Genomic DNA, 25,329 nt, shown 5'->3' with positions numbered 1-25,329 from the left:
TTTGAAGAATTACCTAAGGTATCTAACTGTAGCCAAATATCCAAAAACTTTTGTTTTCACAGCCACTAAAATTCATCTAATCCATCTACTGGTACTGGTTTTTTAGATTTTAATGTTGTATAGGAAATTATCTAGATCATGGCCACAAGTTAAAATCCATTCTCTAGATGGACTGAATGCAATAAAAGGAACTTATGCATGGAGATACCAGCAGCTTCTGTTTCTTGTTCTGGTCACTCAGAAGCGTGAAGCCTGAAGAAGCTGCTGGATCCTGCTTATCCAGGCTAAAAGACAACTTCTCACTTTTGCCTTTTCTGAACTGCAATTCAGCCTGATGCTCAGGTTCACCAGATGTAGCTGTGGCCAGGCAAAGCATGAAACATCACTGAACAAAACAACCATGGCAATTCTGAGCATACAAACTCTCAGTATAGCCCATAAAAGATGACATGAATAACAGTGACTGTGCAGTGCAGAACCCCCCAGGAGCCTTTGATCGTTATTTCCAGGACATGACAGAGTCCCTCTTGTCTTTATCAGTACTGCTCATGCCTCCTGTAGCCCCACAGCCACCCTGCTACGCAGCCATGTTACATGCCAATAGCTATATCAGATCTAAACTCAACCTGCGTCCTAGTGTAGAAGCTAACAGAGGACAGAATATTTTCTGCCACTTCAAGATGTTACTGGATTTTTTTTTTCTTCCTTTTCTTTTATTAAACTGTGTGTAATACATACATCTACCTAATCCAGCAAAGCTACTTCCTTTCTTTCTCACCCTGTGAGAACAGCTGACGCAAGAGGAGAGAATTATTCTACAAATACTGAAAGTCTGGGGGGGACAGACAAATCACTGTATTTCTCACAAATCCAAGACATACCAGTGGCTGGCTGTGTTTGTTGGCGGATGCTCAGCCCTCCAGCTAGCACTGAGGGAGAGTGAGGGATGGACAATGCTTGGCATTTACAGCAAAGCACATGATTCAATTGGGCATGGCTGTTTGTTCAGGCAAAATCATTTCTACTACAAGTTCATACTTCTGAAGACCACGGTCTGCAAGCAGTACACACAAAAGGGATAGGAAATATACAGTCACTGGATTAGTAAACATCAACTCCCAGATAGCTACTACATGACCAATAGTGCTGCAACTGCTGCTGGGGGAGAAAAATAAGAGTGGGAATGGTTTACATGCAAGTGTGAGACACTGCTAGGAGAAGATAGCTCTTCTTCCCAAGACTGTTAATGACACAATCACAAATTCACATAAGCATTGCAGACAAAAGAATGCTGCCTGCACATACACCTTGACTTTCTAAACATTCTGTAGTAGGTAACCAACATTAGCTGCTCAGAAGTCAGAGAAAAGCCTCAAAACTGCCCAACCTGCAGTTTTGAGAGTCCACACTGACAAAGGGAGCTCCCTTAGCAGAGCAGCACCTTCAGTGAGCACTGTACTCTCACTGCCTGACTTATCAGACAGCTCCCAGACATGTGAAGCTGAGACCATCTCAGTGCCTCTGCCACAGAACTTAACCATAGCATTTCAAAATGTCTGTGTGCCTTTTAGAGTCCAAACTGGACAGTGATGTACTCAGAGGAATATTTTTTCCCCATATTTAGCCACAGAGATGAACAGTTGTAATAGTTCCATGAATTGTTCCACCCTTTGTTAGTTGATACTCTTCAACTACAACATAATTAAAATGGCCTGTTAAGATTACAAACTGAAAGCTTGTTTGAGATACTGTATCCAAATCATATCCCTGAGGGCTTTTATCTATTCAGATTGTTCTGCCTGCAATGTTTTCAAGACTATTCACTTTACAAGAAGCATTGTATAAAAAGACAATGGTTGGAAGTATTATAATCATCTACTTAATAGAATAAAAATTCCTCTCAATGAGGCAGATGTTAGCCACCAGAGAAGATGCACATGTACTTTCACCACAATAAAAATCAAGAGTACAGTTTGTATGACCATGCAGAGGAATTCAATTGGCTTTCACAAGACACAGTGAAGCAGAAGATAGCCCTTTTGTGAAAAAGGGGAACATGGATTTAAAATGAGACAAAGACAGACCATTTATGAGCCGCGGGTGATGTGACATTAAAGCAAAAGGACACATTTTCAACAGTATCCCTAGAAATATTATTTAAAAAAAAAAAAACAAAAAAAAAAAACACCAAAAAACTGAGATATTAAGTACTTCTACTCATGAATTTAAAGACACAAATAAACACCCCTAGAGCACCCAAGGAGAAGTTGTTTCTAACTGACAGAAGATGAGAATATCTAAAAAGCAAGCAAACAAAAACATCACTGTTTCAAAGCAGGCATTTGTCTGCAAAGAGTCTGCCATCATTTACAGGGAAGGAAAAGGTGCAAAAATAAAAAATGATGTTTCAGTTGTGTCTGTCTGTTAGAATCCAGAGGTATCTTCAATAACTGCTTCTTGGGCTTTCAGGTGATAGAGTGCTGAGCTGCAAAGAGCGACTCCAACAAGCTGCTTCTAGTTCTTATTCCATGTGAATGGTAGGAGAACAAGACCACTACCATTCCTAAAGCATGGCCAAGTTAAAACAGTGTGGCTAAGCTAAATAAATCCAGACTTTACGGTATTTAGAAACGCTGTATCTATTCCATAAAACTTAAGACAATACCTAAGACTTATAAACATTGCAATGTAAAAGACATAGGCAATAAATTAATGTAGTCAAGATGTAATGGTTGGCACAATTACATACCTTATACAATTCCATTCACCCAAAAAACTCAGTGTGGTTTACAGTAACTAAGTAACCTGGAAGATATTCTTACAGTCAGTAGAATTCTGGGATATTTATAACCATTTTACAGATGGGTAAACTGATGCACTGAAAAGGATTTGTTCACATCTGGCAGTGAACAAATATGAATCTGAACACCCGTAGTTCGGATTTACAGTGCTCCATTTCAAGAGCTCCTTGTAGATTTTCAAAGACTATTCATCCAGAGCAAATCACAGTTGCTTTCTGATAACAATGACAGAGGATATGTACACAAAAATACATTATCAACAGGCAGAGGGAACATAAACTTTCAAAGCATCGGTTGATTCTGTGGTCTCTGTGCTTGCAGTAAGCCTAAAGATACCTTCCTCTTCTTTCAGTGAAAACTACCCCAGTATTACCTCATCCTCATCACAAGGTAAATGAATGCTGTTGAACCTGTGGTTTAACCTGGCAAATGGCTCAGCACCACACAGTCATTCACTCACTCCCCCACTTCCTGGTGAGATGGGGGAGAGAATTAAAAAAAAAAAGAAAAAAAGAACTTGTGGGTTGAGATGAAAGCATTTACTAAGATCGAGAAAAGGCAAAGGAGAATAGTTATGACTATATATATATAAATGTATATAACATGGGATGCACAGGCAATTGCTCACCACTCCCTGACCAATGCCCAGCTAGCTCCCTGAACAGCAGAAGTGGCAGATGAACTCCCCCATCCTCTCAAAAACACCTTCTGCATGATGACAGTACAGTACAGTATGGGATATCTTTGTTCAGTTTAAGTCACCTGTCCTAATCCTGTTCCCTCCCTGCTCCTTGGGCCCTTCACTGACAATGGCCTTGGCACTGTATACACAGCTTAGCAGCAACCATAAACATCGCTGTCCTATCAACATTGTTTCTCCCCTAGAACCAAAACGTAGCACCATACCAGACACTCTAAAGAAAACAATTCTGTCCCAGCTGAAATTAAGACAAATGCCAAAGAAAGCACCTCAGAAGCCTCCAACTTCCTGTAACAGCACCTCACGTCACCACAAAAAGTAATTCTTTAATGGAAAAGTTCTGTAACTGATCCAAAGGTAACCTTCAATTCCATGTCAGCCTACGAGTGCTGGCTCAGGTACCTTACCTATTTCTCCAGGAACATGCTTGCCACTGAAACGAAAGCACGCTGTGACATTGAGGCAGTTAACAGGCTGCAAGCTGTCATGGCACTGAGGAGCTGTGATATTGATGGACGCTGGCAGGAAAATGGAGACATCCATGGTAATGACAGGTCTGGATCTGGAGATCAATACAGAAGCTGAACTGAAGAATCATTCAAAGTTGCTCAATCAAAGGAAAATACAGTACATTTGGTAATGTGCACGATTTCAAGTAACCATGAGAAACAGAAGATTGCATTTGAACTCTAAAATGAATTAGCCCTTGACATAGATGGCAAAGACAACTAGGTTCTGAAGGAAAATCAAGGCATGAGACTGAGGTTTAATGCCCACATGAAACTCCAAACAGGCAGGAGGGGAAATTGTAACAATTATCTCTATCAAAAGTTGCATAAAGTCTTCCTGATGATGAAAAAAAGTAACAAAATTAGCAATAAAGGATAATAAGCCGTTTTATCTATTATTGAAGGAGCATGGTGAATACAGGATAAGCAAAGGCCTTAGGTTTCCACAGAATGATCTACAGTAAAATCTGTGACTCAAAAGTTGAGGTGAGAGCATGAAGTGGGATATGGATCTATGCATGTTTCTTTCTTCCACCATAAGAAGGTCAACAGACACCACATCCACATTTTCTAGAAAAGGGAACATTTGGGCAACTCTCACCCAGCAGGTGCTAAGGACTGTACACACATTTTTCACATTGCAGAACTCAGTTTCGGGAATCATCTGGTGCACTGAGAATGAAAGCTTTCCAGCCCTTAAGTCCTGCACCAAGCTTTTGCTACAGGTAGCCCTGGCTGAAGAGATCAAGCAGATCAAGCTGAGGGCAACCAGGGCTTACGTGCACCCTCTCACAAGGCATAGAGATGCTGCCAGCTTGGTAGGGAAAAGCAGCTCAGAAATTCAGGTTCTACAGAGCTGCTCCAAGGAAAGACTTCATCCTAAGAACCAAGTGTTACTCTCCATGTTTCAGCTCTTTCTGTGTTCATCATGAACATGCTTCTCCAAAACCAAATCCAGTAATTAGAAATAAATACATAAATGAACAAAATTGCAGCAAGCAGTAGAGGCACTTCTAGCACAGTCCCTGCACTCCACAAGGCCATGAGCAAACCACTTCAGGGCTCTCACACCACAAGCCACTTAATTTGGGGGTGTGGGAAAGGGGGAGTAGTGAGCAGGGATTGTAGTCACACCTAACTCATACTGACTAGAGCAAGCTGCACAGCAATCTCTGAGACAGCTGCTCAGACCCCTTTACCACAGCCTGAAATAAAAGCCTAAGTTTGCCTTTCGAGATGGAAGATGGAGATAGATGCTAATCGTAGAAATACATACAGTAGTAGGCGGTGGCAGGGGGAAGGAAAGAGAAGAAAAAAGGAAGAAAAATAATGAGATTCCTAGGAGCTGTCAAACTATGGAAATTACTCTCTAAATGCTTGGGGAGAAATAAAGAAGTAAACATTGTAATCGATCTAGAAAAATATTTCTTCTAGAAAGAAGAAATCTATCCAGTCACAATGCACTGTTTGATTTTTCCTTAATGTGAACTCACTTGGTTATTCATTGGAAAAAACAAATCAAACAAAACACAACACATTTATTAAATGGCCAAATGCACACCCAAGCAACACAGTAACTGCAATCTGCCCCAAGCCCCACGCCTTCCACAAAAGCCTTTAATATCACTTGGCAAAATGTTTGTTGGTTTTGGCCAACAGACTTTACAAAGGCTTCTGAAAGAAGAAAAAGTTGATTTCTTCATCCTAATCTCAATCTAAACAGATTCCTCTAAAGAGACACACTCTGAACTGGCAGCAGAGGCCATTAATCTGTCCACATAATTAGTCAGTAACACTCAATTCTCCCCAGAAACGTACAGGCAGCAACTGAACACTCTGATGGAGATCACTACCCTGCTGCAATGCACACTGCCTTATCTTTCTGATTGCCTTTCTCCATTCTGCAAGGAACAACAGTGCAGGAGAACCTGACACAGCTGTTCTTTAAGCAGTTTCACAGAAGCAGGGCTGTGAGGTCCTATCTCAGGCCTTCACACAGCATTTTACAGAGAGGCAATTGGCTGCCTCTGCTTGCATGATGATGGCATAGAAAGCCCTTCAAAAGACTTGACCACTTGCTACACCTGTCATTTCATTCTCCCTGTCTCTCTATCTTGCTGTTTCTCAATGGAAAGAGAGCCACGATTTCCCTGCTTTTAACAGCAGGTAAGCTGGCACAGCTGTTCAGCAGTTCAAGCATTTGTCTGGATAGCCTTCTCACACCCCTGTATCTTCCATTAAGACGCAGGTATTTCCACTTGTAATGACACCTTGTTACTGGCAGAAATTTTCTATTAAATATTTACAAGTGAAATAATGGAGTCATTGGCAAAATTAAAACTTCCCATTCCTTTCCCTAGGTCTGTGGGCCTCGAGCCTGCTCATACAGTCTGCTCCCACTGGAGTAATTTGCTGAACCAAGCTGTCATATCTCTCTCCACCTGATGAAACAAGCTATTTCATTTAATGCCTACAACTGAATAGTAACCCAAATGCTGTGTGTATTCACTTCTCTATATTTAATTTCCTTGAAGTCTTACTTCATCCTGCATCTCACTCTAACTTGCAGAATTAAATTCTGGCATCATATGCAGCTGGCTTTTTGCTACGCTCTGCTTCCTTAAATCATAGTTTATGTACTTTATGTACATACAAGAACAATAAAAAAAACTTCTCACAAACTTGGAGTGACCTTTCTCAAAAGGCAGAGATGCAACATATCTCCTTAACCCATTAGTTTCTTCGCAGCCTTGAGAAGCCTACGGTTATCCCTCAGAATTCTGCTTAAACTAAAATGCATGTTCTTCAGTGCTAACCAGGTGTAATGCTATGCTTGAAAAACAATCCAGTTTGCTTTCTGACTCCAATAAATTAAGGAGAAAATCTGTGGGGTAGAGGACATAGACCACATTAGATATAAACAGAAAGCAGAAACAACATTAAAACAGCAATGGAGCACAAAAGACATCGATCTCACCTTAGTAGTACAGCATGGTCTGACAAGAAGGCTCCAACAGTCATATCTGAAATGTTTGTAATGTTTGGACAATTAGAGGCAATTTAGACAAGAGAGATGCAGAATTCACTTCTCACCACCAAGTCAGTTGGTAAATTACAAAGCATGCATGAGAAAATAAGTGCTTTCCTGGCTAGAATCAACCAGCTAGTCCCTTATTATGTCCAAAACATAATTACAGGGTTAAGTCTGCAACGACACTTCACTTCTACTTCAGAATTTATTATTATCATTATCACTACATTTTTGTACATTTATCATCATGACTGAGCAGCTTCCCAGCAACTTACGACGCTTGTCAGGATACCAAGCACTCCCTCCTTTAATACCTGAGTTCGTTACCATGACTGCCCAAACATGTGAACTAAGAAATAAGTTGAATTTTTATCAGGAGCTTTAGATAACACTGAGAGTAGGCAGGAACACAGGGAGCATCAACAGCCTCCCATAGCTGTGAGAACTAGCAACCTGGAAGCTACCAGCTCCACTGTTCTCCATCCTGTTGCTGTGAAGTAGCACACATACCTGGATAACCATTGCCATCCATATCAACACCCCCTGATATGGACTGCCCAAACATCCGCAGCGTTGGGTTTATCGTCTGCCCAGACAGCTTCTGCAGTGGAAAACATACCAAGTGAAATCACTCACAGTCAGTAACACAGAGATGCCACTGATAAAAAAAGAAACACCTTGGAGCCTGATTTTCATGGGCTGGGAGTGCCACACATCTGCAGGAAGCCCTTCTGCTCAGGGCTAGGAGAGGCCAGCATTGGCTTACACACCTGCATTGCAACCCTCATGCAGACCCAAGACAAATAAAGAGTACATCAAACACATTTCATGGGGGAAAGGAGGAAGTTCAACTGTGCCCCAGAGATTTTCCTTTCTTCGTTGTTTTTTTTTCTCATTACTTTCATTTATGTAAATAGAAGTTTGAAGCAGCATCTTTGCAAAATTAATGATTAAGAGAAACAGAAAACCCTGTGCAACCATTTCTTTTCACAAAGTTTGCTAGCATACTCCAAGTCAAAATGATTAATTTTCACCCCACTTGAAAATTTGTTTTTCATCAACTATTATGCAGTATTTTGTGTCAGTTTAGAAGCTGTACCTCATTTCTACCTCCCCAACGCGGAGATTAATTAGCTCCTAACATCACTTCTTTCTTTTAATTACTAACAAAAAACTTTCTCTAAACAGCTTGAATTGCAAATGCCTTTTTCTAAAGCAAATTAATACACCAAAATCTCTTTCTCTGTGGCAATTCAATGTCTCACAGCCCTTACTCATTACGCTGGGCCACCAATGCAAGACCTGAACTCAAACCAGCATCTGATTACAGAAGCTGCAGACTGAAGAAATCCATCCCACCGAGCGGTTGTGAGGCTGCTGGTGGTTCTTCACAGCTTGGGACATGTGGCCCATGGGATCTTCCTGCACAATATCTGACAAAAGGTCAGACAGGAACTGTGTGGGAAAAAAGGACACCAAGGTGAGGGGAAGAAAGACATTCTGGCATCTGCACTCTGACAGCCAGCTTAAAGGATCCAAGTGCTCTGTCATGTTCAGATCCCCCTGGTCTCCCACCCAGGGGTAGATAAGGCAACTGAAGGGCACTTCCTCCCCATATTACATCACATTCTGGGACAGGAGTTCCTAGTTAGTGTGGTGCATCCTGCCTATCACATCCCAACAGCCATCTGCAGGTTGTTATGGCACAGAAGGTAGAAGTACAACAGTAACCTAAGGCAGCACCAATGATCAGCAACGGGAATGAAGAAAGGTGGGGGAAAAGCTAACAAAAATAAATGAGTGAAAATGCATACCCTGCAGCCACCATCATGCACCTCTCTTGGCTGATTTAATCAAGGAAATCCAGCACATTAAGACGGCTCAGGGGTACAGTAATAGGATACAAACCCTTTCACCTTTAGGTTCAGATCCAGGGCAGACAGGTAAAAAAGCGAAGCTGTTACCAAGTTTCTGGTGTTGCATGCAGGAAGTGAATTGGTGGTTTGCTGGTCCTGGGAAATGGCACAAAAATAGTGCCTTCTCAGGGAAACAGTGTCAAGGCATCCTGCCACCTTCTGGAGCTGGGCTCTGTCCCTCCAGGGCAAGTGGAGAGGCTGCCTTTGCTGCTCCAATGAGGAGGGCGAGATAGCAAGAAGGATGTTTTCCTTATCACCCTGCTGATATGGTCTCTTCCAAAAATGTTGCATTTCCCTATGAACGGCCCCCCCAAAAAACCCCAAACCTGTATCAAGTTCCTTACTCTCTTCAGCTGAAATACTCCAGCCTTTGAACAGCCTGAGAACCCCACAACCAGCAGCTCTCAGATATGTCCAAATGCCACAAATCAGTGCATTTTATAAGCATCCATAAAGAAACATTCAACTTCCTTTTTGAAAAAGCAGTGCATGACATACACATGTTAAAAGGAAGGACTGCACTTCGATGTCTGTCAGAAAAGCCTCCACTATAACCACTAAATTCTTTTAATTCTGCTTAAACTGATTTACTGTGGAGGATCCCACCCAGCAACAAAACAAAACAGCCAGAACTTCAAACACATGGACAAAGGGAGGGAAGACTTAGGCTCTGGGAAAAAAAGAAACGTGCTAGACAGAGACAAGGGGACACACTGGGCAGTGTGAGCCTATTCCAGCCTAACTTTAACTTCCTAATAGTGGCCAGAAGGGTGGTACCCTTAATCCACCACTGTCATGTATTCTCATATCCAAAGCAGAAAGTCAACAAGCTCTGTAAAGGCAATTCTGGGGAGAATGAAAGAGAACTTAGGTCCTCTTCCTTCTCATGGTCTGTCTTCGTGGCAAGAAAGCACAGCCTCCTGACTCTCACTGGCCATTCCATCATTTATATATGCTCGATCTCTGCAAAATTTTCACTTCAAATAGAGCTATTACTTCTAAAAACTGGCACTGAAATCCCAAGACTTCATCTGTTTCAAGCAGAAAGCTACAAGAAGTAAGACTGTAACAAATGACAGAGAAAAATATCTCCTGACTAACAGTATTTTACCTCACAGCAGAGATACAGACAAACCTTGGGAGAAGATAGCATCAAACTGGGACTGAGAAAACAATGCAGAGCTTGAACTGCATGAGGCTACCTATAAGGGGACCCCTAAGTATAGCTAATTTCTGCAGGTCCCAGGAAAGATTTCAGTCAGATACTGTAAAAGAGAGCAGGCGCCACGTACCATTGAGTACTGAGGTACAATCCCGTTGGCATCTCCATGATAAATATACACTGCTCCTATGTAGTTATCCTCCTTAGGTGCCCCGATGGCAACATCTGTAAAACAATTCACATGACAAATGTTCCATCTCCGTGCAAAGGAATAATACCCCCATCTCTTGTGATGACAACCTGCAGCAACACCAGCTCAGCCTTAATGGAACAGCTCGCCCTGAGTGGCCTGGTAGAAATAAATTCAGGCGTACAGAGAGCAGGTCAGTCTCCAGGTCAGCCCTTAATACGTGCTGCCAAAAGTAAGGCACCATCACCAACGGCTTCGCTCTCATCTACTGTTATCAAACACAGCCAGATGCCAAGGACTTCAGCAGGCAAATCCTAAGCAAGCAACCTGTCCTTAGCATGAGCCCAGGGAGGAGTTGAGCAGCACGACCAGCCCCACCGACATCTCTTGGGAAAAGGCACCAACCTGGGAACCCATCGTCATCGATATCACCAAGGGCAGCAATGCTCTCCCCGAAGTGTGCGTTGTAGGCCCCATCGCCAGCCAGGACAAGCTGCTCATCCAGCACACCCTAGCAAACAGGAAATAAAGCAGGCTCAGGGGAACCCTGCCGCAGGAAGCAGGGGCAGAGCTGTGAGATGACTATCGCCCTCATTGCCAAGGAGTCCCCTTTCAGCGTAGGTCAGCTGGGTGCTAAAAATTGAAAGGGTTAATAATAAAACCAAAAAAAAGAGAGCAGGCAAACGATAAGATAAAAACAAACCGCTAAGTTAACTAAATGATAAATCTAAATCGCACAGACTGAGCTCATGAAGATTTCAGACATCTAAAATGTAACAGCTCAGATTTTGCTCCACTGGCAGACTTCATCTGAGGAGTAAAAGCCTCCATCCAGGCTTACTCAGCTAAACCTCAGTGAATCAAAGAGAATTCTTCCTTACGCAGAGAACACTTGGGCAACTGGATTTGAAACTTTTTCAAGTATTGGAGGGAAGGATTAAAGCAAACTCCCCAGAAAGCTTTCTGAATTGAAGAACAAGGAAAAAGCTTTAATGAAATAAAGAGACAGAGAAAACATCAGAATAAATCAACTTTGTATTCACATGCCATGAGAAGCCTTATATGGATCTGGTATTTCTTGCCACCCACTTTCTGGTCACATACATAAGCCTCAGTTTTTTGCAGTCCTCCCTCAAGGGGAAAGGAACATTTCCACAAGAAAATAATATTTAGTTACACAATCCAGCTCTGTATCCACCTCAAGGGTTGCTGGCTTTTGTTTTGTTTTGTTTTTGCTTCCTTTGTGAATGAGGGTAAACTGCCCTCTGGAATATGTAATAAAATCTTTTTCTTGGCTGCAGGGAGTTGCTGACTTTAAGAAAATCCCACATAATGAAATTGAAACACAAGAGAAGAGATACTCGGGCCCATATGTGCAATTCATTTCTCTGCAGTCCTCCTAAGAAAGGGAAAAATGTAAGTGTGCTATACCCAGCATCACTAGGCATGCTTGTTGTACAACGCAGTGTTCTCTGATTCACTGCAATCAACTCTTAAGCACTGGTGCCTGCAGAATGAAACTGCAAGCTTTAATGGCCACATCCCAAAAGAAACTCCACAGTCCTGGAAGCCACTACTCTTTCAAGTAGTTCTTGTTGAAGGTGTTTTCTTATTTAACGTTTATCTTTTATAAACTGAATCCATGTATGCTCTCACTGTTAGCAAGAAGTATTAGGTATAAATTGGCTCAGCATTGGGGACTTTTTCTGCTGGATGATCTAGCAGCCATACTCCAATATATATATTGGGCAATCTGGGGATCAAACTGAAAAAGCAAAGCTCATTTAAAGGAGAAGCACTAACACAAAATAAAACTACACCAAAGACAACTCGCAAGTCTCTCAAATGTTTCCTATAAGGCTTGCACTGACTGCTGCGTCTCGCACAAACTTTAGAGCTGTTAAAATTCTGTTGAAGCAAATCAATTTAGTTTTAGTATGTAACAAGTTCCCCTCTGAGACAGCAGGTTTTGGACCTGAATGTTACTTGTGCAATAAGCAAGCATTCATTGTTTTCCTATAAATAGAACATACTAATGATGTTGTTTTAATGACAGAAGAAAGTTCAGACATTTCCAAAACTGCTGTTGGCACACAAGAAATCCAGCAGTATCAGCTGATAGGACCTTCCCACCACAGGCCACGGTGTGAAGATAACGTGAATTCAGTCTCTGCTCTCCTCGCATAAGGAATCCTAAATCCCCAGCCATTTCTGTTCCCATTTGTAGGTCCCAGCGACCACCCAAAAGACAAAGTAAAACTCAGTCAAAGCAGCTGACTTCACTCGGTTTTGGCACTGGAATCATGCACAGCCACAAGTGCCGCAAAGTTTCAACATAAAACCAGAAACTTTCCCAGACCTCCTTGAAAGATTCACAACTCTGTGATGAATGTGGGCTGGTCTCTGGGAAACCATGATACCAGATGACTTTTCCATGACTGCATGTTACAGAGTTTCAGCGTGCGGAGCTGGAGGGGACATCAGCTTTACCCTGCCCAGACCCACACCCATAAAATCCCTTACCAAGTAATTCCTGGACATACTCACGTTTCCTCTGTTGATATAGACTGTGACTTGACCCTCATCTCTGATCTCAGAAAACATAGGTGCTCCGACCAGCAGGTCTGACAACCCGTCAGAATTCAGATCAACTGCACATAAGGAGGAGCCAAAGTAAGAGCCCATCTGTAACCAAGCCGAGTCACAACAAAGCATTCAGTATCTGCCCACACACAGGAGGAAATCATTTAGGCGTGTTTTTTGTTTGCTTCTTTTTTAATTTTTTATTTTCATTTCAAATGATGACCTGCTGCTTTATCGCTCACAAATACTCCTACAGAGAAACCCGAGGGGATACTTCGGGAATAACTGGCAAGAATTTAACACTTTACTGTAACAGTGCATCATCTTGCATCCTCTATCAGAAAAATACACTTTTCTCTTTTTTCTTTTTTTAACTTTGGCACGTGTTTAAATGAGACACCCAGGCCCTCCTAGCCTAGCTTTTGCTGGTCAAATGCTTAAAACCAGCAATAGGGTGAAACAAGTTTCCTAAACAAAGACCTTACTAGTGATCACTCGCATCTAGTACTACACTTCCTAAAGAGCTGGACTTTCCACACAAGAAGTCCTCTGAAAAAAAACTAAAGAAAAAGAAAAGGAAAGTAAGGGGAAAAGCCAATGAGAAGAGGCATCTGAAATTACCACTCATTTCTGGAATACTTCCCCCTGCTCTGCTTAAATCAGTCCCCTTCAATTAGCAGTGCTGGCTGTGGGTTTCACTTATAGCTTTCTCTCTCATATAGACAGGTGAGTTGACATGGTCAATAAATTGTCATCAGAAAGTTGCCAGTTGACACAGAGAAAACAAGTCACTTTCTATCTCTAATTATTCTTGCTTCATAAAACTAATTTGCTTAAGTTTAAGAAATTGATCACTTTCATTACATCATTTTCAATACAGGTGAATACGAGACATTGACAATCTTCCAACCAGAACCAACACTGTGAATTTAAAAGCACACAAAATGGAAACCAAAAGCAAGAATGATATTCTGCTCTTAGTTCATCCACTTCTGCTAAGGTACCACAAGACATACTCTTTGAGATCAGCTAAATAACACTCACTAAATTAAAGCAACTTCTGAAGGAAAATTAAAAAGGTATCACTTTATATTTGAACTTGAGAGCTGTTAACATACCAGGAAAAACTGAGGTTACAAAAATAATTACTGAGATTAAAAAGAATGCAGCTCTTCTATATTCTCATGTTCATCATTGCGGATTCCTGACCCCACAGCCTTCACAGCTGATGGTTTCTGAGGCATAAGCCAGAGCTACCGGGCACAACAGGAGATGCGCAGCAGCAACTCTACTCCTTACAGTCTGTGAGATTTAAAAGCTGCTACATGTATATAATGGGGTGAGTTAAGGATAGAGTTTCATTCTGTAAGTCAGATTTCTGTGTTTGAGTGGGTTTAAGGTCAGACCTCAAACCTAATTTGATTCCAGCTATTTTCTAGTTTAAGTTCCCTTGTGGATTTTTATTTATTTTATTTTTAATCCACTAAGGTTTTTAAACAAATTTCTCATGGGTAAGGAGTGAAACTTATGCAAAGCATTTCACTATGTGTTTAGACAGTTTTCAGGGGAAGGCTATTATTTACTTAACTGCAATGTGGTACGTCTGCAATGTGGGTGAGTTCACAGCGCTGTGAGAACCTGACGTTTGTACACTTAACATCTGTAACAAGACACTGCCTTTTCTTTCTTCCTCTCTGCATCTGATTTCCCTGCTCAGCCTCCCACAGGAAAAGAAAAAGAAAAGGGAAAGAAGAAACTGCCTGCTGTTAAAGTCTGTCCAACAGGAATGCCAGAGCAATGAACTTTCACACCACTGGGAAGGACACAGCACTTGGTGAGAGTTTTTTTTCCAACCGTTGTTCAGTGCTCAGTGCTAAGCACGGCTGGTTTTATCTCAGTCACAAAACAGAGATTTAAGGTGGGCTGCTCTTAAAATACAATTTTCATTTTGATTTCACAGAATTTGTAGCAAACGTACTACCAGGAAATAAGGCGACGACAGCCTAGAAGTACTTGAAGGATGTAAATACTTGATAAGTTAAGAATAATGCCATTAAACTCAAAGAAGAAAGTTCTGGCTGAGATCGAGAAACTTCCTGATAGCTCTGTTTATTTGGCTGAAGAACAGATCTCCAGGAGCAGATCCTTAGGGACATTTAAAAGTTGAAAGGGATAAAAATGAACAGGAAGCAATCAAGCACAGGAGTTGCCCTCCATGAACTGGGAGAGCTTTTCCTTTCATGATGCTGGCAATTCTGCTACAGTGTAGAGAAAGACAAACTTTGGAGACTCTTAAACACAAGCTTCTGCATCCACCCACACATCACTGCAGTTTTTACCTATTCCAGGCATGCCTTTGAAGACTGCAAAAGTGTTTCAGTGGGGAAAAAAAAATGAAACGAAACATGGCAATACTTCTAACTCAATACGGTCCAATGCTCGAGATCTTTTTGGAAGGTCTTTCCAGAGCAAGGCACCACCAGCAACCTTTTCTTCTGTATTTCCTCTCATCCCAGGAGAATACAGACAACTCCATGTCAAGGGTATCTTGTCCTCAGTATATCATTCCCAAATAAACCAACCTACTCTGTTTTTACCTACAGCTGGATGTACTGTCTGCTTCATTCTCCATGTGACACATCTCCAGCAAACCCCCAGGGAACAGTGCAGGCTGTTTCCTACTCAAACACAACACTGCACAGGGGAGCTGGATCCCACTAGCATTCACTACATTTCTAAGGAAGAGCAGCAAGCACTAATGCTAATAGCAATACTCAAGACAGATTAATGGCAGATACGGGAAAAATCAATGGCTCTTTGAAGTAATGAAACAGCTCTCCGCACAATAGCATAATTCTCACGTCACTGCCATGTCTCACTGGGGCAGAGAAAAACAGTGTGTGGCTTTGTGCAATAATCCCAAGTTCCAGGCTACCCAGAGCCACTGGTAACACCCAGTCAGAGGAAATCTCTCCCTCTGGGCTGTGCCACGCCTGAGAAAGCAAAAGCCGAAGCTGCCGCTACATCTGTGTAGGCTAAAGAAACAAGTAAAATTTTCAGCAAGACACTCAATTTCAGTCCCATGGCCACTGAACAGACACTGCAGTTACCACCATTACACAAAAAAGGGAATACACTTGGTCTGTACAGACTTACGTGTTCGGGAAGGCTGAGGAGTAACAGCATTTGCTTGAAAACTCATGGAGCCGTGAATAGAAAGTGATGCTGTGAGATGATCCTGCCATTATTTCCCCTTCCTCCACCCTCACATGATAGCATACAAATATAAAAGCTCACCTTTTTTCCTGAAGCCTGAAATATTTTTACTAAAGAGCCTGATCGTCTGTCTGTTCTGAAAATATAAACCTGAAAAGCGAAAGAAGAAAAAGGTTAACCAATGCTGAAATACAAACACATAATAGTACAGCACTGATGCTTGCTCAGTGCATGTGCATCATGACCATAACCATGGCTACCATCAAGATCCAATTTCAAGACTATTTATTGCTCATTCTTCTTTTAAAAGGCAAAGTATTGACTTCTCCACTTTCCTGAGGAATCACAGGCCTCCTTTCATAAGAGATGCTTGTACAGTATCTTGTCACCTGCTTTTTTGTGAGTACACACGTATGTGCACACATGAGTATTTAAAAGCACCCCATAAAGGAACACTCCATGTCACAAACAAGATATATTTGTAGACTACTAGGGAACGAGCAGGGCAAAGTGCTGAAAAGGCATGAGGCTGTTCCCCTTCTCCTGCCAATCCTTCCCTTCCCCAGCACAAGTGCCTGCATGTGCATCATTGCAAAATCCCAGTAGGATCACTCAGTGCATTTGCACTGCTTTGCCTGAAAATCTGTAAATCACAAAACTTCTCAAACACATTCCACTTGTTGCTCGTTTCTGTAGAAGAAACTGCTTAACCAGGAACTCTTAGGGATAAAAGTATTAATACAAGTCCAATCTTGAATCTTTTACCAAAAAAATTAAGACCCAGAGCACATGGCGTGTAGAAAGGGATTCCCTTTAGCAGCAAGGCTGGCTTAGTCAGCATTTGAGACTCCTCCAGCATTGGACAGGCCGTTTCCCAACAGTCCTTAGGATGTCTTTGGGACAGAGGATTTCTTATGTCCAAGGCCACGCAGCACAGCCAAGCACTTGACATATTTGAATATGTGGTGAGTTATTAGTAGGTGGTGAGACAAGAAAGTTCAAAGCCATTCTCGACTGAGAACACAACATGCATTTACTGCAGACAGTTGCTCTAAAGAACTCCCCAGTTTTTGCAGCAGCAAGTTTAGCAGCAAGTACATGGTGCCAGGTGTCACATCTCCAAACCCAGTTTTAATGACACTCCCAGTACCATTTGGGAAATGACTCCATCCCACTAAGTGTCTTGGCTTCCTCCTCAATGGAAAGGGTGTGACAATGATAATCACTTTCTCTCAGGAAAGTGGCAAGGATTAGCTCATTAAAGAGTGTGGAAAGCACAACAGGACTGCTCAGCATAATGTTCTGTATTCAACACCTCTTACTGCCACCCTCATCATTTGTCCCTGCTACCCATATCCCATGCAAAGGATAGTAACAGAAGCCCCTGCAACCAGAGCAACAGTCATTAACCTACAGAGCCAGCTGCTTCCTCATGGAACTCATGTTAGCAGCTGGCTTTTTAGCCTCTTCCTTGTACAGAATTTAAATGTTTCTCCACTGAGACTGGAAGGGAAATGCACTGAAGCCATTGCAACAGAACACCCAGGATAAGGAATCTGTGGCTTTCCTGGGAACGTCTCCTCAACAGTAACCTAACTGCTATGTCCCCTATGTCCTAGGCATACCAGATCAGATGTACGTACCAAATTCATCCTCTACTTTTATTTCGTTTTCCCTGTTTATCTGCTACTCTCAGGACACTGTTACTGCCAAAAACAATCTAAGCCAAGGGACAATGTTCCTGCTAATGGACGCCACCCACTCCGTATTGTTACAACTCAGCTTCTGCTGATGCCCCTATGGAACAGAAGAGGGAAGAAGATGGAAAGACAGGACATCTCTGCTGAAACACATGGTGGCAGTAAGCCCCCAAAGGACTTTAAAGAGTGGGGAAAGCTGATTCTTTGCATCCCTCCCTCCCTTTCCCTACTCCTTCTCCTCCACCTTTGGTTCAGAAGTGTCAGCGGGGTCCTGGCACAGCCTCACCCTGCTCCCTACAGCAGCCACATGTCCTGCACAGGAATTGCAGGTACAACACCTCCTGACCACTCACATGCTTACATCTTTGAGATTGTACATCTGTATACCTACAGGAAAACCTTTTGATTTTTTGTTTTTGCAAGAGCCCATCACCAAGACTTTAGAACACAGCTGGCAGAAACCAATATGCTAACCTACTAAGGAGACATCAAAAAGACTAGTAAATGGCATTTCATGCTATCATAGGTGCTATCCTGAAGAAAATATGGAACCAATCAGAATGCAGAGCACTATCAAATGTATGAAGAAAGCAAGGATTGAGTGGGAGAGAAAGGGAGGGAGGAGGGATGTTAAGCACCAGAGGGCACAAGTGGAGAAAATTTGCTGACTCCATCAAACTACCTCACCTCTTCCTTGAACAGTGTTCCAAAACTACTCTGCAGACAAAAATCTCCTGGCTTCTCTGACATGTGGGAACTGTGCCAGTACCACTCTGTTTGCCCAGTTACATCCAACCACATTATTATTGGGACAAAAAGCCACACCTTTCCGATGCCTCCATCCTGGGGAGCTCCTCCCACAACATCCGTGGTAGTTGGCTGAGAGAAATGGCCTGCTGTCACCGCATATCCTGAGTGGGAGAGGAGAGGATGAAGATAAAGAGCAAAAACAGAAAGAAAAAAGAAAAGAGCAAAAGGAAAAAGACTGAGAAACAACTGAGCAATCTAGGGTGTCCTCATCAGGTTTCATTGCTACACTTGAACTGGACCTCACAGCATTACAAAAACATTTTGTGCAGAATACACCAATATTCAGTTCCAGAGCAAAAGGCAACGGGAAATGGCAGCACAGCCTCTGGTACGGTGACAAAAGTCAACAGAAAAAAAGATGTAGGTACTGTCAGCAAAAAACATGCAGAAGTGCATGCAAAGCAGTTACAGAGAACAGTTGGAAAACCATGAGTCTCACAAGGAAAAAAACAGGAGCATGTAGAGAGAGGAAACAGAGCAAGGGGAGCACATCACTGCATGGAAGCATTACAGTCCCTCATCAGCCAGACAGAAGTCTCCTCCTTTAGTTAAAATGACTGCCCAGAAAAAGTCAGGAAAATTACATACATGCTTTTTTGGTGGAGAGGAGAGCAGAGGACAGTAGACAAAAAGGTCAGAAAAGTTAATGGCCTTAAAAGATTTATGTTTATGTAAGAGTAAAAAAGGGAGGATAGATCAAAGAGCGCATCTGACAGGAGAACAAAGATTTTATCTAATCTGTTACATTAAAATGATATATAATAGCCAAAGAAGAGTGAAGTACTTTCCTTCTAAGGTTGTCTTGCATTTGACTTGATCTTCTGTAAATTATGAGGCTCTTGTCTGCGTTGTAAACATGATAATTCATATATATCAGTGACAAAACCTACATATGTGTACATACACTCCTCATTTTGTTATCTCTAAGCAGCATCTTCCAAGTGGTGCTTTTTTTAATAGGGTCTGAACTGTGTTGCTCAGCTAATCCACTCTCAAAGCAAGCACAGAGCTGCTTACCAAGGTATGTGTAACGCCTGGCGATCACAGCATCGTCGTTCAGCTTGTAGTACGTGTTGTCAGTGAGATTCAGTACTTTGACTGTTCCTGTCCAGTAATAAGATCCTGGTGCCCCCATGATTACCAGCTCCTGCAGCAGGAAAAACAGCAAGATGGGAAAAGAATGAGGGAAAATACAGGCAATAATCAAAACTGGACAAGAATTTCTGCTTTGTGCAGTAATGGGGAAGGATACAAGATATTAACATAAAACACCAATTATAAGTCTATCTATAAGAACCTGCATTCTGCAAGCATGTATATCTTTCTTTTCAAACATGGAGGCCACTGCACATGTTCTGAAAACATTAAGGCTCCTTTTCTTTAGCTTACTTTTGCTCAGTTGCATTGCAACTTCAATGAAAGGCAATTACAAGCTATCAAATTTGCCCCTGCTAACACAAAACCACTTATCCATCTGCTGCCATTCCCAGCTCCCCTCAAGAAGACCCAAAGTCATAAGCAAGGCTAGAGAAGGTGCAATGACGACACTGCAGATATTTAAACAGTAGCATTGACAGAGAAGGTGAGGAAAGCAAAATAAGGTGAGCTTGGTCCAGGAAGAGAAAGAACAGGGCTTTTTAGTCAGCCCACTGTAAGAAGCAGACATCTCTAAAGGAAATTACTGGTCATTAATGGATTACTGGAAATTACCCTCAGAGCTCTCTCCCACTGAAGGAGAGTATATATTAGTAAACACTAATATTAGGTTTAAAAAAAAAAAAAAGGTTTTCCCCAAATACTTGGAAAACAACATAGATTCAACTCGCCAAGACACAGGTTATAAAGAGTAAAAGAGGTCAGTAAAGAAAAGGAAAAGCCTTTCTTCTTCTTTTCCCAGTTACAAAAGGGTGAGAAAAGTTTCTTGTTCTGTTTTTCACACGTGGAAACCTAGATAGGCATGTGAACTCAGTTCCAGGAATTTCTTTGCTATTTTTGTCACAACAATTTGAAAGCAAAAATTAAATGGGTATTTTTTCAAATTGGCTTTTAGTGACAGAAGATCACCATCTCACTTGCTGCTGGCAAAATGGTAGACTTTTTTTCCTCCCCCCCCCCCCACACCTTTGCTAGGACAAAGCAGTAGCATGAATCATCAGCATATGACAAAATCAAGACATGAGATTTGTTTATTCATTTATTTACCACACTACAGTCAAAGGGGGATCCTGTTGCAGGACAACTACTTGTTGTTTTGTGAATTATATCTTCAGCCTAAAAAACCAGACATTATTGACTACCAAATAATTTTATCCAGAAAACAAAGGAAGGGAGGAGATGAAGATGCAGGGTGTGTTCGTGTAGCAAAGCATCCAGCAACCTCACAGCAAATCTCCACCCCTGGAGAGCAGCAGATGTGGCTTTAAATACCACAACAGAAGATTTAGTGAAGCCTGAAGAGCACTAAGCTTAAGAAAGTTCTCCAGACTCAGAAAAGACTGAAGACAGCTGCTGTGCTTGACTGTTCCCTTCAATACAAACCACGGGTGGACTTGTGGCAAATCAATTCCATGCCCCAGATTCTGGACTGAGTGGCTGCTGTTTCAGGGATGTTAAACAAGAGAATTTCCTAATAAACCTAAGGGACAGGACCACATAATCAGCCAAAGTGTGAGATATGCTCAGCCACAGCTTTTTTCCTTGGGAGCAGCCATGTTCTTGAGGTCAAGGGATCACTGACCATCGGGAACAACACACATTAGCAGCACTGAAAATATGGTAGCAGCTTGCTTCTTTGACCTAAAAAGTGATTTATCTGCATTTCCTGCTCAGTCTGGAAGCACTGGAGCCACCACAAGGCCCCAGGCAATGAAAGTTCAAAGCTATCTTTTGAACTAGGGAGTAAAGAAGGGTTTAAAGCTCGGGAACAGCAGCAAGCTAGAGAGAACAGAGAAGCCAGGAAACAGCTGCTGCTGTTGAGCATCAAGTTATCAGGCAGAGCCACTGCAGCACCAGCACCTGCCATTCTGGTTTACTTGGACATCAGCTCCTGCCAGAGCAGTGAGGAACATTATTAGTCTGGCTGTATCAGCTTGGACAGCAAGCTCTGTAGCCCAGCACATGTATAGTTAGGAGTGAGTGTATACTGCACATGACAGCAACAAGGACCCTGATGTGCACTAAAACAGGCGTGCATTTGTTGTTTTTGTTTTTCAAACCTTGAAACATTTCAAAAAACTCCAACACACACATAAGGGAATCTTTGCCTTAGCTAAAATATGGTTGACAAAGATACAAGCATCCAGCTCTGGATACTATTTTTTTAATTTTTTTTTTTAAACCACCTTTTTGAAATGAAGAACTGAAGCATAACTGGAAAAAAAAAATGTTTCCTACCTTACGTGTATATGTGTGTGTGTGTACATTTATGCATTCATACAGATCACAGAATGTCAGAGAATTGGAAGGAACCTTGAAAGATCTTGTCCAATCCCCCTACTAGAGCAGGAGCACCAAGATTAGTCACACAGGAATGCATCCAGGCAGGTTTTGAATGTCTCCAGAGAAAGAGACCCCACAATCTCTCTGGGCAGCCTGCTCCAGTGCTCTGTTACCCACAGATGCACATACAGCCACATGCACGCATGTTCCAACAAACCCTTTGAGGGAAGATTGTTTTAGGTCACCAATGAAAGAAAACAGTTAGCATTAGACACAGAAATCTTTTGGTGTAGGTTTTGAAATGGACATGCAAAAGCATTCCCTGAGGTTAACTTTCAGAGTTTATTCATTCATGTTTGTTCACAGACCTGTCAAGATGAATTCAATTACATTACGATGCCCTGGATGGACAGGCAGATAGACAGACAGACAGCATAGAGGCAGGAGAGTGTTTGCTGTGTTACTGCGATTAGGCTTGTATGATGGCTGCATTTGAAGGCTCCCTTCCCTGGACACAAGTGCCAGGAGAGCCCACTCACAAACCTAATTCCCACCTCTCAGTACTTCTGCTCACCTCGGTGAAGAAGCCTGCAATCCCCGCCTGGCATGAGCCATGCTCCTCCCCGTACTTCTTCTTATACTCTGGGCAAACGAAGGAAAGAAGAACTGTTGTCAGTCTGTGGTCATGCAGGCAACAAGGATGCTACCCCACCTCTGCACAGCGGGCAGATCCCACCTGAGTTTCTGTACCACCCTACATGCAGCCTGGAGGCTTCTAAGGGTGGGATGGGGTACCACACAAGTATCACTGGGGGAGAGATGCTTCGGGACATGGAGTAAAGGAGACAACAACAAAAACATCAAGAAAAACCCACACTTCTCTTAAAAAAAAAAAAAATACACTAAGCTCAAGGCTTGGAGGGGAAGAAACCATGTTCCACCTCACAGGTTTTTTTTTTCCTGAGCACTGCGTTGAAAAATTTACCATGAGTGCACAGCTTCAGTGTACTGCCACTTCCTGCATGCATGTTCCAAAGGATAAAAAAAAAAAAAGCTCCAGGAGAAAAAGTAATTGAGGCTCTCAGCAGTCCCTCTGTAGCCTGGAAATTTTTTTTTTCCCTTACAGTGTTGTTAAGCATTATTAACTCATTCCTAAATCATAAAAAAAAAAAAGAAAAAAAAAAAAAGCAGGGAATCTGTGAGCAAATGGTGTCTTTGGAGCAGAGTAAATTCCTCACAAGCTGCATTTTATCATACTGAGGTTCAAAAATGAATTAACTGCTGCCTTCTCACCACTTCTTTATTCTACATAACAACACACATAACCTGAAACAGGTAATTATATCTTCTTATATACAGATATATATAAACATTATATCCTTAAGATCTTAGGAAGATATGTATACTGATATAAAGTATATATTAAACTGTATTATATGTTTTGCAATACATACATACATTACTAGATACAAAACTATACATTGTATGAAAAAGAGAGAGAAAGGAAGTTGCTACTTACTGTATTTAATCAATACCTGTATTTAATTTTTATAAAAACAAACGAAGAAAAATTAACAACATTCTCTTCCTGCAGTCCTGAGGAAGCTCAGATCCTCAGGGATCTGCAGAAGTTGCACAGGCGCTTGGGAAGCACAGCAGGACAGTGCAAGCAGAGCAGGGGCTCGCCCTGCTGGCAGGCCCCAATGCCCAGCACAGCTGCCCCAGGCAGATACAGGACTGCCAGAGCAGCTGTGTCCCCAAACACACACCTTTCACAGCAGCAATGTGCAGCAGCGTGCCCGCAGAGCACCGAGAAATGAGTTCACCCTTGGCTGTTCAGGCAGCACCACGGCTCAGGACTGCTGGCTGCTCACGTATAGTTTCTTGCTAAGTCAGGCACACTCCAACTGGAAAAAATATTTGTTTGTAGACACGAATGCTTGTAATTAAGACTGATGAGGGTATGTGGTTTCTCCCTTTTGCATTTGCTGAGAAATACTCCCTGAGCATCCTGAAGCTCATGCTTTCCCTATGGCCGAGTTTCCAGCCTCGTTTGGGATGCACTGCAGCAAGCAAGCCCTGCATTTGCCCAAATCAGGCACTTCTGCTTCCAACCACGGTATTTTTCTTCTACCTGACATACTGAGGTACAAAACAGATCCCGCCTCCTCCTGAATTCACCCCTGGTTGTGGCAGTCCAAAGGCACCCCCCTGACTGCAAACCTTGGCAAGAGGTGAACCCAGTGCAGAGCAATAGGCCTCAAGCAGCCTCAGCAGCTGAGCCCCACTGACAGCGATGGGCTGGAAACGGTGCATTTCTCTACAAAAACAGCATCGTGCTTGGCTCACAGCTTCTTCATGCATCTCCTTCAACCAGTTAATCAATTAAATTTGCTCTAAAGCCAAGGGGGGAAATTGCCATAGATCATATCTAGCAAATAATTGCACGGAATGGCTCAACATAGGATGAAAGAAATAGAACTTCTTTCTTAGGATTTTTTCAATTTTTTCATATTTCTCCTTTTACAAACAGGCTTTGCAACACTTCTTCCCAATCCATCCTTCCTTAGCTATTTGACCAAGCTTTGATGACACAGTGCCCAGGTTGTGCCTTACATCACAGCCTCCACAGCACAAACAAAAGCCTCAAACACAACTGTAACTCTCTCAGAGGCTGGAATCTAGCCATATGCAAGCGCTGAACATCCTCCAAACCATAGCTCCATGGAACTCAAGCCAACAGAAGGCTTTCTCTGCAAATGCTTGTGGTAAGTGGCACAGCTCACACAAGGTGTCCCTTGAATTCAGCTGCAAATACAAACCAAGAGGATGTAAAACTACAGGAGACAACAGAAGAAACAGTAACAGCTTCAGCCATGCAACACAGCTATTCAAGGATGAGCCCAGAGTTTTATCCAGTTGTGTGTAACAAACACGTGAGATCACTTCATTTCTGGAGATAAACAGTCTTCTTTCTCATAAAATAAAACAAAAATTAAACTACTACTCCTACCACATCAAGAAGTTTATTGAGGATATTAGCATTGTTTTATAATAGCATATTTTTTCCTACTTTACAAAAGAAACCAAATTCCGATCTAGGAGTAACTTGAAAACCAACACTCCTACATCACAGAACACAACAAAGCTGATTTTCATCAGCAACATACATATTAGAAAAAATGAACAGAAACACACATCACTGTTTTCATCATCAGGCAATGAAAAAACAGTTCACTTTCAAATGAATTGAATGGTGACTGGCTGCAATAA

The 25,329-nt window shown here is 42.1% G+C and overlaps 1 protein-coding gene across 1 annotated transcript in view; it reads right to left on the bottom strand.

Annotated features, from left to right (window-relative positions):
- The window catches only part of ITGA9 (integrin subunit alpha 9), a 214,361-nt gene that overhangs the window by 170,365 nt on the left and 18,667 nt on the right, over positions 1–25,329 (bottom strand). Inside the window, exons 5-14 of the mRNA XM_042817225.1 lie at positions 22,631–22,698; positions 19,636–19,765; positions 18,634–18,719; positions 16,190–16,258; positions 12,857–12,994; positions 10,715–10,820; positions 10,250–10,344; positions 7,552–7,642; positions 6,988–7,033; positions 3,909–4,063 (exon numbers count right to left, since the gene is read on the bottom strand). Of these exons, the coding sequence (XP_042673159.1) occupies positions 3,909–4,063; positions 6,988–7,033; positions 7,552–7,642; positions 10,250–10,344; positions 10,715–10,820; positions 12,857–12,994; positions 16,190–16,258; positions 18,634–18,719; positions 19,636–19,765; positions 22,631–22,698 (984 nt within the window). The remainder of the gene's footprint in view (positions 1–3,908; positions 4,064–6,987; positions 7,034–7,551; positions 7,643–10,249; positions 10,345–10,714; positions 10,821–12,856; positions 12,995–16,189; positions 16,259–18,633; positions 18,720–19,635; positions 19,766–22,630; positions 22,699–25,329) is intronic.

This window comes from Centrocercus urophasianus, unplaced genomic scaffold (assembly GCF_019232065.1).
Source record: "Centrocercus urophasianus isolate 14NV4802_14NV808 unplaced genomic scaffold, USGS_Curo_1.0 seq_16, whole genome shotgun sequence".
NCBI classification, from domain to species: domain Eukaryota; kingdom Metazoa; phylum Chordata; class Aves; order Galliformes; family Phasianidae; genus Centrocercus; species Centrocercus urophasianus.
Note: the sequence above shows the minus strand (reverse complement) of the source record. Positions and strands in the feature narration are given on the sequence as shown.